The following is a 17,659-nucleotide window of genomic DNA, read 5'->3' as shown; positions in this document are numbered from 1 at the left end:
TATCAGACCCTTTTCCCTAATAACAAAGTAAGTGAAATCATTGGTGCTTTGGCTTTCATTGTTGCTAGTTCCCCTTTTACTCAAATTGCTGAATTCAGTCAAGTTTTACCAACTTTTCATGTTGATTTGGAGCAAGGAAATAAAAAACTAGAGCGTTATATACCCTTTATACTAACATATATACGCATGTCATGATCTTATCCACTGACCCGACATCGGATTGATGGATAAGATTACGCCACGTCTCCCTATTTCGTCTTCCGTTAGAATTAAGGGTATACACACTCTAGTTTTTGGACCGACAGGGGTACTAATGTCCCAAATGTATAGCGGAGGATATTTGCATACCATTTACGATAACTTGCGGATATATTTGTCCTTTTACGAATCTAAGTTATATATACTGATACGTGCAATTTTACTCTAAATTACTAATAATTTTTTTAAAAAATTGTAGCATGGAATGAGGATACATATGAATCTGAAATATTTTCAGAAGGAGAAGGAAATAAAATTGCTGATCCATTTGATTTTGGAGGTGGTATTTGTAATCCAAATGGAGCAACAGATCCTGGATTAGTCTATGATATGGATAAAAATGATTATTTAAATTATCTTTGCTGTTTAGGATATAGTAATGATAAAGTTTATAATGCAACTAAAGATGAAGAAAAATCAACTTCATCAGGCATTATATGTCCAAATAAAGTACCATCTAGGTTAGATTTAAATCTCCCTTCAATATCTATTCCAAATCTTAAAAATTCAGTTACTATCAAAGAAAATTTCATCTGAGGTAAAAATCACATCTACACTCAGGTTTCCAACATTTAAGCCTAAGCAATATATCGACATCTTGTCGAATTTAATAAGGAGAGAAGAGCAGACAAGCAGCTAACATGGCATGCATGACTAAGTTGTTTCTCTAACTGTTTTAAATTCAGTTATTCTCCACTCGAAAGATGATCGAGGAATGGAGAGTATCAAGTTTTCTAAGAAGTCTTGCACAGCTCGCGGATGACATTCTTTGAGGTTTTAACAGGGAGAGTTGCTTTTGAAGATAGCCAAGAGAAGATGTGGCGAAACATGAGGATAGGACCTACCAGAGTATGTGACGAACTTGACAGTGTCTTGACACAATGATCCAATCAACAGACAAGTTTCTCATTCATCTGCTGGATTTTCCGCTAAGTAAAGAGGTTGTTAGTGATAAGCTCTGATCACAGTTGAATGGATTCGCCATTACCACCAGTTTGAATACAGTGACATCAAGGCTGGGATGCTACGGAGCTGTCCCTCCCTGGGAAATTCTGTTCGGATCCTTTACCAGTCACGCATACTTTTTCAAATGTTCACTCACAAGACTGAGAAAGAAGTAACATAAGTCATGGAGACAAATTCTGAATCGATACGTGGCATGTGAAGCAGTTTTATCCTGTGGAACGGCAGATAACCCACTTAGATTACCAAATGAAAAGAAGTGGATTATGTCTACCAAGACTTGGGAGCAAGAGACGATCTGCATATGTCAAAGCAAGTAAAGCCTTAGCCTTTTGGATATAGAGCTGTTAAATGCAGCATTATAGCTAATATTTCTTTAGATTAAAGGTCACTTTATATTGCTCAAAATGCGTTCAAGCAAACCTTTAATGGAAGTATTATAAGCTCAAAGTCTGGCATATTGCAGCAACCCGAAGGAGATTTGAACAAAGGGATATCATTTAGGAAAAATGGAAGGTGAAAACGCCAAGGATTAAGACCCGTAGAGTTCTGTCTCTAACTTTCAAGTTGGAGAGGAAGCGGACTCCACCTTCCACTTTTTCAAATGACAAATACTGGGTTTGACAGCTCCCTTCATATAAGAAAATATGTGGTCAAAGGCATCAGATGTTTGGTGGTGATTTGTAGGGGGGGGAGCATCTCCACTTGCAAAAAAGTTAAAGATACTTAAAGGGATATAAGGGTGTGGAATAGAGAGGGTGGTGTTTGGAAGGGTTTAGGTGAACATGAAAGAGCTCATACTTGCAAAAATTTGTGATCCATACCTCTGCTTGGCAAATACAATCATGCAAAGCATACTCTCTAACTGGTTTCTCAACTTTGCTGATGTCATTTCTTTGCAAAAGAAGCAGTGAAGAAGGCCACAACTTTTTCATCTCAATTTCCATTTATCCATAAGAACTCACGATACAGGCGATGACTACATTAGTGCTGTCTCCTTTTCTGAAGCCCATTCCATTTAGCCATGACTACAAATTCAGCTTCATGTTCGACACCTACATATATCAATCCCGAAATGTTCAAAACATTCTGTTAAAAGAAACTTGTGTGCTTTGGACCAATTCAGTAATATGTCAAGGAAACTAAAAATCTTAACAACTTATTTTACTGAATGTACCTTAATCTCAATTCCAGTTGAAGCTAGGTGTACAAAACACGTCTGCCAGCATGGTACAGATTCAGAAGATAAGGATGATGAGCTTTAATTCATACCAAACGTAACAGCTTTATACATCCAGTTGAGTTTGCCGCAACAACCATATTAGATTTTCTTCTCCAGCAAACACTTGAAACAAATTGCCCATTACTCTCACCATCATTGCCAGAGCTAGGATCAACAGATCCAAATTTATAAGAGGTAATTGGCATTGGTAGAGATCTATGATAAGCATATACCTGCAAAAAGAAAGTTAAAAATTACGAAAAAGATTGATACTTCTACGGGAAGTTTAGCCTACGGTTTAACATAAGAAAAATGATGGAATATGAAGTACCTCATTAGATTCAGAACCACATGCAATGTACCCATCCAAAACTGATAATCCCACAAAGTTCTGTACAGAGCAAAAAAAGAGAGTAAATGAAACTGAACCTACAGCATTGAGATGATCATTGTAGAGCAAATATCCTCTATAAACCTTTTCATTGGTGTGTCCCTTGAATGTCAAGCTGCAAGCATTTGAGGACAATCCTTCCAAACTTGTTCTCTTTAGGTCCCATAGCTTTAGCGTGTTATCTGTGGATGCAGAAACCAGGGTACCATAATCTAAGAATTTTACAAAGCTAACAGCCTTCTCATGTCCAGATAATGTGCACCACGGAATCCTAGTATGGCGAAGATCATAGCAGTAAATTTTGTAATCAGCAGATCCGAAAGCCAACAGATGAGAGGAGTAAGCAGAAAACTGCACACAGCATATGTTGGCAGGATTCCAGATCGTATCCACAGAACTCCTCTGCCGAATGAAATAGATCAAAATATTTGTTGTGTTTCCACAGATCCAAACTAAATGAAGATACCAACTTCATGAAAAGAGAAGCAGGATACGATAAAGTACCTCATTAATATTCCACACTTTTACAGAACAATCATCACTTCCAGTGGCAAACTTTGTTGGATTCACTTGAGAAAAATCAACAGACCAAGCCCTCTTCTGGTGCTCTGTATGTTGTGAAAATTCTTGACCTGTGCTTGCATCCCACATCTAGATTCAAAAATTATACACCAAGACCTAGTCAACTAGATGAATGAAATACTCAACTTCAATAGCAAGCACGTGTTAGGTAGCTGATATAACCTTTATTGTGATATTTAAAGCACTTCCTAGCTAGGAGATTATTCTCTTACATTCTCGTATGAAAGATAATGCCTAGAGTATTTATAGGCTAGTCAGATAATGGGAAAGACATAAAAATATTGCCATAGCTCATGAAGATTCAAAACTCTTTACCAAGTTAAGCCAAACAAGTACACACCTTGACTACGCCATCATAGTCAGTTGAAGCCAGATAGTTCCTCATATATTTATTCCACGAAACACAGCTAAGCTTAGATATGTTTGACATCTCAGCCACAGGATATTGAAGATCCGCAGATTCATTCAAAAGTGAAGCAAATTCAAAGATTTTGATTTTCTTTGAGACACCAGCTGCAGCTATATAGTCCTCTTCATAATCAAAACAGAGGGAGCAGATCACGTTTATAGAGTTGAGAAGATCACCATTTCTTAATCTCCCATATTCCTCAAACTTGCAGTAGCGAGCATATTTACAAATACCTTCAAAGAAGGCTCCAACACGATCAACAGATTTTAGAATTGGCTCTGCCTCTTTTGCTGAAACCTGGAACAATCTGTCACGACTCGTCAACAAATCCATGTCTGTTCGACCTATTGTATCATTTTCTGCAAGTTGGATTTGGGACCTCATGCAGAAGTATGCACTTTCAAGCTGAGAAATATTCTTCATCAGCTTTTCATTGCTCATATTTGGAATTGAAAACGATCTAGAAATAGAGTCAGCCGAATTGAGATGTTTTAAGTAGGATCCTTGCCGCATATTATAGAAGTCAGTTTCCACCCAATCTGAATGTCTAAGGACCTCCCTTTTCTCAACATCCTTGATATCAGCCTCTAGGCACTCTATTCTTTGTAATAACTTGGAGGTATCATTCTGTTTTTCCTCCTGCAGTGAAACTAGGAAATAGAGCAAGACGTCTGAATCAGGGTCATCATCCTTCTCAATGAATGATGGGACACCATCTATTTTACATACTTCTTCAGCTCCAATAATTAATTCAGACTGTAGGATTTCCCTACAAAGATAAGTTGTATTGTGAATGAGATTACAAATCAAACAAATTAACTTGAGGATATTTACAAATTTGCTGTGCCTGAGCTTCTAGCAATTAGAGAAGTTAAAACTCAGTACGACAAAGCTAGAAGGTTTACAGCACAAAAGTGAAATATCTATTGATCAAAAGGACAAATTGCAGGCTGGAAGTCATACTAACTATTAAAGAACAATAACCAATTTCAGAAAATGTCTTTTCCCTCAATTCTAATGAGTGGCGGACAGTTTGCTATTTAGTTCCACCATCAAAGAAATGCAACTCTTCGTCTCTTCCATGTCTAAAAGCTATCCCACTTAAGAGCCAAAAATGGTTATACTAAATCTTAAAGCTTGGCAGGGAGCAAGGTACATTTACTGCATATGCAAGTTCCCACAGAGATGACAGCAGGATTAGACAGTACACAACTTGAGATTATGAACACATTATACGAATAACATCAAACTCATTCCATGCTAAAATGATGTTATTAGAGTACCAGCTCTAACCTAGTGGGGCGTGATATCTCCTACTCCCTCTGTTTCAATTTATGTGAATGGGCACGGAAAAAAAAGGATGACTTTTGAAACTTTGGGTCATAACATTTGTTTGGTTATAAGACTTTAGAAACTTGTGTTCTTAAACATGCCATAACATTTGTGTAGATATAAAATTGTGTCACTAAGGGTAAAATGAGAAATTTTAAGTTAAATTGTTTGCATATTTAGATAGAGGTCATTCTTTTTTTAATAGACCAAGGACACAGGGTCACATAAACTGGAACATAGGGAGCATGTAACAAGGTGACAAGAGAAGTGGCTAAGATGCCTCAAGCCCCAAAGAACTCCACCATCTCTATTTATTATCGAGAAGTCACTCTCGAACACAACCAGTTTCTAACCCGAAACGGAAAAATTTCATAATAGTTATAACAATATCAAACTATGAGGACTCTGTGATTGCCAACAACTGAAAATGCATTGCGTTCACTCAGAGCATCAGAATGTTTTCCACATACCCTATTTTAGGATACCGTATTGCTGGCTGTCTTACAGGTATGTCAACATTGACTTTTTGAGCAAAGCCCCAAATAGCAGAAAATAATATTGCACAACAAATTAGAAACATAACAACACCTTGTTGTTGGACGAGAAGAAGGCACAGGATGAAGCAGCAAAAAGCAAAAGCCAACTTCCTTGGGATTTTGACAAAGGAAATTTGGAGGGAGAATGCGACTTTGCAAATTCAACATGGCTGTGGAATGTGCTGCAGGTGATTCGAAACAGCAGAGCAACTAAAAGAAACAACATGAATTAGTAAGAGTAAAGATAATTTATCTCAGCCCTTTGGCAAAGTGCACTGTGAAACAAAACATCAGTTCCAACACCCAATTTAATAGAATCACAACGAAAAAATCATTAACTTAGCCAGATTGTGTACAGCTACATATATTTCCCCAGAGTTAAAATAAGAAATATTGAAAATTAACAAAAGAAGCCACAAAGGAGAACAGATAAGGGGTGCAGCTGAAATCAAGATATATACTTAATGCTAAAAGAATTGAGCATATGCAACACTGATTCATTGCATTAATGACTGTTCATCAAATTCTAGAGAAGAACAACAGGCTCCTTGGAAAAGATTTGGGAGGTTCTCTCACCTGCCTTCTCCATATTCAACAATCTGAGAGAGCAATCTGAGGGTTAAATTTCAAAATCTATTTAAAAAAGACAAGCATATCCAGACTGGAATCTAGTACGAAGATCCAGTCGAGTGGGTCAGCAAAAGTTTCATAAAAGCATATGATTCAATAAATCTTAATTATATTGATTTTAATTCAGTTTCTTAAAAGCTCAAGAAGCAAAATCAGGGAAGTGCTACAGGGAGACAGAGTATGTGGTTCATCAGAAAAGCTTCCCTTCTTTTTTTGGTGTTCTCTTTCTTCTTTTGTTTGGGATGTATGTATCTTCTTCTTTTTGGTGAGGAAGGTAATTGTATTACACAAGCAGCACTTAGTCGGTGCCGAAGTGTGTATAGGTGAGCTCAAAGCAAAAGAAAAATCACTTACTAATCTTATAGAAATTTTAAGAGGCTAAATATGGATTCTGCTTCATTTAAAAATTCTTCTTAGACTAAAAAGAAAATAGAAGTTCAAAGTTAAACTTGATCTGTTGGAATGAGTTGGCTTTTATCTTTCAAAACATCAGTTCCTTTCTTTCTAAACAACAGTGAATGTGTTTATTGTAGTTACACCAACATTTGAGATCATCTTAAAATCTGCTTCAACATAAATTCAACATCTAAGAATTGATTCTGCATCATTTAAAACTCCTCCTATACCAAAAACAGAACAAAAGTATACAATAAAACTTGATTTGTTGGATTGTATTTTCCATATCTTCAAAATATCTAGTGTTTCATTCCCTCCTCACTGTCCACCATCTATTTAAATGTGATTAATATTATATTGTGACTCTTGCTTAATATGGATCGGACTTGTGCAAACTGAACCTAAGTTCGTGTCTAAGAGGAGAGACAAATGAGCAGACGGAAAAAGGAAGAGAATTTGTCAGTGGTTTAAAGTAAAATGATTATGAACCCAGCAATTGATTACCCACCTCAAAGAAAAGAACCCCGAGACTGTAGATATTAGACGATGCTAGGCTTTCGTGATGGAGTTCTTCAGGACAAGTGTACCACTTCTTTTCTAATTGATTAATATCAGACTCCAGTAGACACTCTGCCTGAAATGATGTGCCTTCATCACGAGAACAAGAACGAGCATTGCTTTCAGGCTGCTGTCTAATCAAGCCCACGTCCACATTGACCTTCTGCAGCTTTATACCCAAGTTACTATTAGCATGCATTTCCATGTCGGATGGCCTTTTCCCATTAGTATTCCGGCTCACAGCATACATGGAGTCTATCTGGACAGATGAACCAATATATTTAACACCATTAGGTGACAGTAAAATGAAACAGGAAGGCCGTATATCCTGGAATGCATTTCCTTCAGAGTGAGCAATATCAATTAACTTCACAATCTGCCGGAATATGTGAATCCTCTCAGCTTTGTTTATCTGTGATCCCGTCGAGTTTAACCACTCTCTCAAGGTAAATCCATTGTAAGTTGAAGTGGGTCTTTGGTGATCGCTACGACTGAAAGATGCTTGATTAGAATTAGCACCTTGCTTAGAAAAAACATCAGATGATACCATTCCTGTGGAGGCTTGCTCGAAGTCATTCTTATTCTGCAGAGTAGAGGCAGTATGAACTTCTTTATGAAGTGCAGGTCCTTTTGGTAAAACATCTTTGGCTTTAAGAGATCGGTTAGCAAAAAAATGAGAAAAGCTAGAAGTGGATAAAAGTTTTGATTGACTACTTCCCGGAAGTAATCTATTTCTTGGAATAATTAGGTTATGGTCTTCTGTTGATTGGGAAGACACTGCATTAGAGCCTTCTTTGATATCTTTGTCGGATGCTTGCTTCAGCATTTTCAGCGCAAGTAAATTTATACTTGGCAACTCCTTGGAACTTAATTGCTGAACAGCCTTGTCCGTGGATGAAGGATCTCCATCCCCCTTCAAACTTCTAGAGCCAGACCCCAATTGATAGAAACGTTGCCACTGAATTTGTGGTTTCTGAATGGTTTTTTGACTATTGGAGCATCTAAGAGAAGCTGGCTCAGAAATTTTGTAACTACACAACTTTTCAAGTGTGAGCCTTGAACTATTCAATGAGTAAGAGCTTGTACCGTGGAGCTGAGGCCCCTTCATGGACGTTACATTTCTGTTCATTCCATCACTCTCCAACATCCCTGAACTGGCAGAAGTTGATCCCTCTGGCAACTCATGACTGGTAGATGTACACTTTCCCATTGATGGTTCACCAGAATCACACTCCCTCGTTCTAGATAGCACATTCGCACCTACATCATTTGCATCTGCTTCCTCCTTTGACGTGTCCATATCATTCCAAAGGACTCTTTCAATTAAATACCAGCTGCATTCACCTATGTTTACGCCTTGAAGGACTAGCTGAAATAAAACAAAGTACTTTGTAGTTAGACAGATTTCTACGTCTTTAACTTCGTTTTTTTACTAAGCACGTGGAATTTCGAGGTACTAAGGGAGAAGGGAGTAAAAAAATCTCTCAAAATCTTTTCTCCTTCACCTAGTCAAGTTGGTCGAAGCACGTCTTCCATAACTAAGATTTACAACAAAATACTCAATGTGATCCGACAAGTGATACACAACCTTACCCCTATATTCTGAAGATAGCGAGATTTGTTTCTAATAGACCCTCGGCTCAAGTAAAGCATATAAAAAACAAATATGCAAAGCAAATACAGTATTGAACATATCAATACTAGCACCACCAAAGAAGAGAGAGAAAAATATCATAGGTTCATAATAAAGAACTATCCTAGCTTTGATTACTTTGACTTTTTATGAATGCTCATTAAAAGTAAATCCACAACACACGCAGGGTACTCATATTACACTTCTGCTCCCTATAGATTGCAGTTGAGTTATCGCCGTTGATTTAGAGTCGTGCGGAGCAGCTCGGAGTTTCAGAGATTAGGGTGAGCTCCTGGCGTCTAGAGCTACCGGTTTCCATATGTTTTGCTAGGCTTAGTCTTTATATTGTATTCAGAGATAGTCTGTACTTGTCTTGTATTTGTGAAAGCCTTGTACTCCTATTTTGGATTAGATGCTCAACTAACTGATGGCAGGACTTGGGATGGTTCCTGTATTGTTTTTGTTGATTATCCTTTCTCTACTTTGTTCTAAGCTCTTACTTCTTGTTGTTGGCTTCCACTTGGTAGTCCATTGCTTATCGCTTCGGGCTAAGGGTTAAGCTTACTTACTGGTGGAGTGTAGTAGGTGCCATCATGACCGGAGACATTGGATCGCGACAGTTTGTGGGGTCTGGAGATCGCGTAGGATGTAGGCAAGTTACCCTTACCTACCCTTACCTAGGAGGCTATTTCATAACCACAACCTAACAAACATAATTGATAAAAGGGGTAAAAGTAATCATAGATTTTCATTTCAGCATGAAACCAAAATCAAGAATAAGGCAATTATGATATTATCACAGTTTGGGAAAAACAAACTCAATAAGGTGAAAACACTATAACCAAACAAAGAAATCCAAGACTTAAAACAAACTAAAAAAAGTTCAAATTTTTCTAACAAATCTTAAATCACAGACACATAAAGAAATCAAAAGACTAACCTGAAATTGAAATGGGGAAAAAAGGGTAGTCTCTCCAATAATCTGTCTAGCTCATCACTCATCACTATTCAAGATTCTGAAAAAAAAACAATACTTTTCATTTCTTCAACACCCCAACTGTGCAATTATTTGTGCATTAATTTACTCTATAGATATGATGATTTATGAATCAGTCAGTCACCCCACTTGGGAAAAAAAATTGTTTTCGCCAAATGATGTCTGTGAAAAGTGGAGCATTTCAGATATTGTTTTCGCCGGAATTGTGCTTTGTTAAAGGGCTGTTTGGCCATTAATTTATAAAATTTGAAAAAAAAGAAAAAACAAAACCTGTTATGAAAGTGATTCGTGCTTATATACCTTTTTTCTCTAACAAAATTAAAAAAATATATTATTTTTTTGTTTTAAAAAAAATTGTTCGTGTAGTGGTATATTTTACTCCTAATATGTATTTCTTTTTTTGACAAAAGGGAGTTGTTCTGATGGTAAGCAATCCTCACTTTTAATCCGAAGATTGCGAGTTCGTATTTTTTAAAATTTTTATATTCAGAAACTAATTTGCATTTTATTATTTTGATAGTTAAATTTATTTTTGGTATTTCACAATTATTTTTATAAATTTATTATAAATACCCAAAAAAATCTCAGACACAAACTAAACTACCATATATCCATAAAATTAGTTTTAAATTACAATTACCCGCAAAACTTGGTAGGCGTTTGGGGCGCTTTGGCCATGTGTTTTCATCACATGGCAGTGTTTTTAGACACGCAATTTTATGCTGATTTTATTTTATAATTTAATGAAATAAAATCTCAAATTCTTCAAAAGTCATGATTTAGGAATTTCAAATAAAAAGATTAATCCGCAAGTTTTTGTTTTGTAAAAATAACTCACATTTATTCTATACCCATTTGTTTCATCTGTAAACAAAATTTCTAATTCATATTATTATTTTTTAAACTTTTTATATCTCATATAACAATTATTCTCGTCAATACAAATTTATTCTTCAAAACAATTTTTAGTTTACCGTTTATGTTCCCCAAATCATTATTTTTTTAATCAAATTTATTACTACTTCATTCAAATCAATGTTTAATAATAACAAATAATCACCATTATATTGAGTGGATAAGACTAACCACTCTGGGATTAATTGCAAAAATAATTTTCTTAGCTACTAACAATTTGAACACTATAATTTATGTTCAATTTTATTTTTTGGTGAATTAAGGTTTAATAAATAAATATTGTTCTTTTTTAAGAATAATTTTGTAATAATGTATTACGCGATTTTATAAGTTTTTTTTATTTGATAAGATTATTATTGGGACAATTTTTTATAGTTTTACTATTTATGGAGTTTTTATATTTATGAGAAAACATAAAACATAAAAAGTCAAAATTGTATGTCCTAACAAAATTTCAACTTCATCTCATAATTTTATATAATGATTTCAAATCATGAATTTATATCGCATGGCCAAATGGGCCCTTAAAATCATGATTTAGAAATTTCAAATCATGATTTGGGATTTTCGAAATACCAAAATTAACCATGAGTTTATATTTTATATAAACAACCCGATACATATATTTGCTAACCATTTATTTCATATGTAAATAAAATTTGTAATGCATATCATTACTTTTAAAATCATTTATATCTCAAATAATGATTATTTTCACTAACATAGAATTTATCACTACTTCAAATCAATTTCTATTTTACCATTTATATTCACCAAATTCATTATTTTTAATCAAATATATTTAGCAACCAAGTTGACCAACAAATGGCTCAAAATAACAATGTTGGTTTGTCTTCTCAGTCATATGAACCAGAAATACAAGTTCAACGTGAGAAGATTGTTGAGTCCGAAGCCTAAAGGGCAAAACAATTTGATAAAAAAATCCAAAAGGATACATTAAAATTTTTTTAACCAAAGGGGTAAAATCGCAACACTATTTTTTTTTAAAGAATATCGCTACAGGTGCAACAATTTTGGCCAAAAAAGTTTTTTTTTATAAAGTTGTTGCCTTGCCAACGATTTTGGTGATTTTTTTATTTTTTTTATAAAACAAATTTACGTAATACTACTGATTAACTCCTCCTCACCTCTTCTTATTTTTATGGTGATTAAAAAAATCCACCAAAAGTGATTCCAATGCAGCCGATTTTTTTTTTAAAAAAAAAATCACCACTTTATAAAAAAAAATTATTTTCACCAAAATCGCTATCAGATTTTTTACTTTTTAAAGATATTTTTTTTGGCCAAAATTGTTGCAGGTGCAGCGATATTCTTCAAAAAAATAAAAAATATTTTGGAGAAAATCGCTCGTGGATCAGCGATTTTTAATTTAACGGGAGAAATGACGTGAAAATAAAATCGCTACGCGAGTAGCGATTTTGCCCCTTTGGTTAAAAAATAATCTATGCCCTTTTAGAATTTTTATCAATTTTTTTATCCTTTAGGCTTCGGACTCCAAGATTGTTCATACTATGTGGTGGATTATATTAAAGGCTTGTATGCCACGACTTATATTTATTTTTGCTTTTTATTGGAATAAAGTTTGATAAATAAATATTATATTTTTTAAGAAATTTTTGTGATAGTGTATTATGTGATTTTATAAACTTGTGCTTATTTTGTAAGATTGTACAAAGAGAATTTTAATAGTTTTACAACTTATGAAGTTTCTATGTTTATGAGAAAATATACAACACAAAAAGTTCAAATTGCATGTCCAAACGAAACTACAACGACTTTATCTCATGATTTCATATCACCTGGTCAAACTAGCCCTTAAATTTAATTTTTTTCCCTCTTTTCATTCACACTTATTTCTTTTTATTTCTTTTATGTTTACACTAAAAATGAGAAGAAAAAAAGAAGAAGAAGAAACTCAAATAATGATAATCAAAGAAGTCAAAAATGATTCATTTATGAAAAAGATCAAATTGTTATAAAATCAAGTTCTGAGAATATAATCATAAAGAGAAGAAGACAAGAGAAGTAGATAGAAGAAAAGAGATTTTCTTCTTATTCAAGTGTGTATAAGTCTCATATGTATATAATACAATAATGATTGAACAACCCTATTTATAGGTTGAGAAATCACTCCAAAAGTCACCATATTAAATATCATAATAAATAGATACATTCTTATCCAAAAATGTTCACGAAACCTAGTGAATATAGATAGTTGTTCATGTACTAACTTTATGGACTATCCACTCATTCAAGTATTTATAACACTCCCCCTTGGATGTCCATAGATATTGTGCCTCGTTAAAACCTTACTAGAAAAAATCCTATGAAAAAAAATTCTTGTGAAGGAAAAACAGTACATATATCTTTTGATACGCATTATTTGTTGCCTCATTAAAAACCTTGCCAGGAAAATCCAGTGGGACAAAACCTCGGTCAAGAAAAAAAGAGTGCAACGCGTATTATACTCCCCCTGATTAAAACATCACTTAATTTGCGATGATGTCTCCACTCTTCGTACATTGTGGTTGGTATATTCTTTTTCAAAGAAAAACCACACATTTCCTGAATATGGTGTGTCATTTATCTCAACTAGACACATTCTCAACTAGCTTCATGTAGGACTTTTAGTTTTGCATAGCAACATTTGCTTCATTGATCGCCAGGATATTATTTTGCCTCCATATGCAAACAGATAGCGTGTTTGAGATCTTGCTTTATGCGGATCAGATAAATATTCTGCATGCGTAACCAATCAGCTCTGACTTGAATTCTTCGAAATAGAATGAACCCATGGTCCTTCAAAGACATTCAAGTATATACAAAACACCATTTCAACGTTCTTTTGTTGGGGAGGAACCGAATCCTGCCACTAAATTTACTGCAAAACAGATATCTGGTCGAGTACTGTTAGCAAGATGCATTAGTACCCTGATTGCACTAAGATATGGAGTTTCAACACCAAGAAGCTCTTAATCCTTCTCTTGAGATCAAAATGAATCATCATTTATTTCAAGTGATCTCATAATCATTGGGGTAATCAATGGATGTGGTTTATCCATTTAAAAACGCATCAAAACATATCTGTGTATGTGCAATGATAGACAAATATTTCATTTGTAAAATTATAAATCTGTAGGTCAAGACAAAATTCTGTCTTACCAAGACCTTTTCATAACATACAAAAACAATTAAAGTTATTCTTTTGTACCCTTTTCTTCCTTGACTATTTCAATCCATATAAGGATTCTTGAAGCTTTATTGAAAAAGTTTCTTTCAAACTCTTATATGCTTCAGACACCTCGATTACTTCAAAGATTTTTATACAACCTTCATTATTGTCTAGCTAGACATGATAATTATTCATTATATGCATTCAAGTTTTTCATATGTTGCCAGATCAAAACAAACCTCATTGCATCCATCATAGGAGAAAACATCTCCAATAATGTCAGGAATTTTGCGAAAACACAAATTGTACTTGATATATTACGATTATATCATCGCATAATAATTTATTGTACCCCACTGACATTATATCTTGATTTATGGACTATCAGTCCAAAACGTCACTTTTCTAAGTGAAATAAAATATACTTGAATTATGCATTTTACTTGACCAATCATTTATTTGTCCCACTCTATGACAAATTTGAATTCAAGATCCTCGTCATAATTTATATCATTGAGTGATACTCATATCAAAGATAATGTCGACTAGTTATTTGATATCAATTTCAACAAGACATAACTTATCGAGATCTCTTCATTTTTCATTATTTTTCAAGTACTTGAACCTTTTCCGAGGTTTTATGAAGTGTTATGTCAATGTGCTCTTTTATAGCACTTGCCTCATTATCATGATCATATTGATCATTTGATCCTCTCCTTCTTCAAAGGAATTTTATATTTGGAATCGATTGGTCTATTACGCTTCCGGCATATCGTAGGCTTTGTCCTTCAAGGACTTCACATTGGAGCATTTGCAGCTGAATTATATCATAGGGTCAGTGCAAAGTTCACATATTTATTTAACGAGGATCTTATTAATTCATAATTAACCTCACATAATTTTCAGCTGTCAAAATCATCTCTCCCCCCTAATGTTAGAAAATCTAACTTTCATCCTAATCTTATTTGGGAATTCATCTTTGCGCATGGTGGAGTAATTAAAATCATAACTGCACATTCAACATTTTAGATGAAAATCATATAGTTCCTAATCCTGAACCAATTTTAATGGGGAAACCTTGTTGGCTTGATATATACATGTGCTGCTACATGTTAAATAAAATTATCTCATACCAAATCTTATTTTGGGAGTTTTGTTCTCATAACCATGATTTAGCTATAATTGGAGGCATACATATTCTGCTAAATCAACCAGCCTTATCAATATAATTTCATAATTTGAAACTGTGCTATCAATTTTAACAATTCGAGAAAACAACCTTACAAAAACCAATTGTAAGTTGACAACAAAAAACATGTGACCATCGCATAGATGCATCGATTATATAGTTGCAAACGATCCATATGGCAGGTGAATGGACCCATATTCACCCTTTTATATGTTTCAAAAATTTTAGGGGATTACAATCTCAACCTTAGCTGGTATAATGATCATTTTATCAAGAGAACAAGCAACACAAGAGAATTCTTGAAGAATCTTTTTTTCTTCATCATATAAGTCACCTGAATTCTCAATTACGTTTGCATCATATTTAATCTCATGCCAACTGATCTTTATTTTAGTACACTTATAATTTACTTTTACATGTGATTTCATCAGCATGTACATGTTTGTATGCAACAAACAAGAAGAAAACAATGGGTAACATTTTACATAAATATTTATAACCCGCTTCGATTGTAGTAATTTAAAGATACTAAATATTTTCATAATTTATAGTCTCAATATTTCTTTTTAATTCATCCGGAACTTAAGAAGTTTCTTTCGAGACTTACTACAACCCCATTATTATTTCTTTGAAATAATACAACTCGTTAGAGCTTGCTATTAATTTTGTGTACTATCATATATTGCATCACCATCCCTAGGATGAGAATCTCCTTCAAGGAAAAAATTATATTATTATTGTCATGGTTAAAATCATTACGAGCAAGACATGTTTCTTGTTTTACTTTTATTGTACCATAGATACACAACCAATGACAAATTTGTATTGCCACACAATAATAATCACAACCCTTATAGGCAAGAACTATTTCATTCTTTTGCCCTTTCGGTAGTTCACAATAAACATACCATAGTGACTTATAAACGTACAATACCATTAACCATTTCTTCCAAATAAAATTTATTTTCTCTCAAAACTTTCAGTAGAGGTGATTTTTGGCATATATCATTTTTTTTTTCTCAACCTCCCGTAGAGGTGAATTATGACATATATCAACCCATAATGATTTTATCACATCTTGACCCATTCTCTTATATAATGTTCGAGCATTCACGATACTCATCACAGTCACATTCTTTTCAAGGAATAAACTAATCATTTATATGTGCTTCATAAATTTGCATTATAAATATATTGTCATGATTTTTAAAATTCATTATATTTGCATGACACACCTCAACATCACTTTGAAAGATCCAGTGTATCATCACTTTATCTTCTTGGCTTTTGATGGAGGATTTATAAACTTGTCAAATTATTGGGTCGACAATATTCACAAGTCCAATGACCTTTCATACCATTTTGATAGTAAAAATTGTCTTCACATTTTGAAGGACTATTTGGAGAACCCATAGTGTTCTTCCTTTTATAATTACCACAATGATGACTATTATAATTATGTCCCTTCACGTCCTTTTTTCATATCGTTAATCATTTGTCATCTTTCAGACAAATTATTTATTGCTACCACATTCATACAATATAATGGAGCAAGTCGACATGCGAATTTCAAAGTTATCACATGTTGCTACCACATTCTTTCCTAGGAATGGAGCAAATTCAATAGGACGAATTTCAAGGTTTTTCATCAAAGCCTTAGTCATTATTATATCATCACTATGGTGCACTGACTCAAATTCAATATCTTATCCATATAAGGCGTGTTAGGCCAAATTCTATGAGACTTGAACCCAATACCTTATCATTATGGTGCATCAAAACTCGAATTGATGTTTTACCCTCTTGGTGCGATAGAACATGAATCTACCGTGTTACCCTCAAATATTTTTCATTATGTCATCCGGACTTTAACTAGATGTCTTACCCTTTTGGTGCGATGGGACTTGAATCCATCGTCTTATCCTTCAATCATTGTCATATAAGTCAATACCAATAGAACTCAACCATGAGCCTTTAAATGAAATAAAAAATTATAGAAGTAAATTTAGTCAAAATAAAATTGAGAGTTTTCTCACCTCTAGCAATTATAAATATTAATAAGTTCCTCATAATTAACACTAAGAAAATCAACATGAAGATTTACTTCTTTATCCTTCAATACTTTTCTGAAACAAAGAACTGTTAGTATAATCATAAACCAATGCATAAAATTATTAAAGTAAAACAAACCAATATCTTCTACGTTTTCATATAATACATATATACTAAAATAAATTATTACTATAAGAGGAAATTTTGAAAATATAAATGTGTAACAAGAAAAAATAAATAAAACTTGTTCCTGCTCACAAGTGTTTCAACTTGCGAAGTGCTACAACTTTTAAAGCATATTCGTGCTGATAACATGTTATAAAATCAAGCTATGAGGATATAATCATAAAGAGAAGAAGACAAGAGAAGTAGATAGAAGAAGAGGAATTTTTTTCTTATTTAA

General features: G+C 33.8%; 1 protein-coding gene across 2 annotated transcripts; it reads right to left on the bottom strand.

Moving 5' to 3' along the window:
- Positions 1-665: 665 nt before the first annotated feature.
- LOC107002639 (protein SUPPRESSOR OF PHYA-105 1-like) lies at positions 666-10,132 on the bottom strand. Of its 2 annotated transcripts, XM_015200736.2 has the most exons (10): positions 9,851-10,132; positions 7,228-8,646; positions 5,746-5,903; positions 3,757-4,594; positions 3,339-3,485; positions 2,919-3,236; positions 2,775-2,834; positions 2,399-2,676; positions 2,046-2,276; positions 666-1,519 (listed from the first exon to the last, which is right to left on the bottom strand). In XM_015200736.2, exons 2-8 carry the CDS (start codon positions 8,575-8,577, stop codon positions 2,488-2,490), a joined length of 3,060 nt encoding a protein of 1,019 aa, XP_015056222.1. In that variant the 5' UTR covers positions 8,578-8,646; positions 9,851-10,132; the 3' UTR covers positions 666-1,519; positions 2,046-2,276; positions 2,399-2,487. The 2 variants fall into 2 exon arrangements, with proteins under 2 accessions (XP_015056222.1, XP_027768218.1); XM_027912417.1 differs by lacking the exons at positions 666-1,519; positions 2,046-2,276 and having other exon boundaries at positions 2,406-2,566.
- Between the last annotated feature and the right edge of the window lie 7,527 nt (positions 10,133-17,659).

The sequence above is a fragment of the Solanum pennellii genome, chromosome 10, assembly GCF_001406875.1.
Source record: "Solanum pennellii chromosome 10, SPENNV200".
NCBI classification, from domain to species: Eukaryota; Viridiplantae; Streptophyta; class Magnoliopsida; order Solanales; family Solanaceae; genus Solanum; species Solanum pennellii.
This window is presented reverse-complemented; position numbering and strand designations above follow the sequence as displayed.

Excerpts from the sequence above, each read along its gene's own strand:
- LOC107002639 (XM_015200736.2), bottom strand. The coding sequence starts at position 8,577 with ATGGACACGTCAAAGGAGGAAGCAGATGCAAATGATGTAGGTGCGAAT. Across the intron at positions 2,835-2,918 it reads AGGGACACACCAATGAAAAG|AACTTTGTGGGATTATCAGT; the intron begins GTTTATAGAGGA and ends TGCTCTGTACAG. Across the intron at positions 2,677-2,774 it reads GTGGTTCTGAATCTAATGAG|GTATATGCTTATCATAGATC; the intron begins GTACTTCATATT and ends TTCTTTTTGCAG.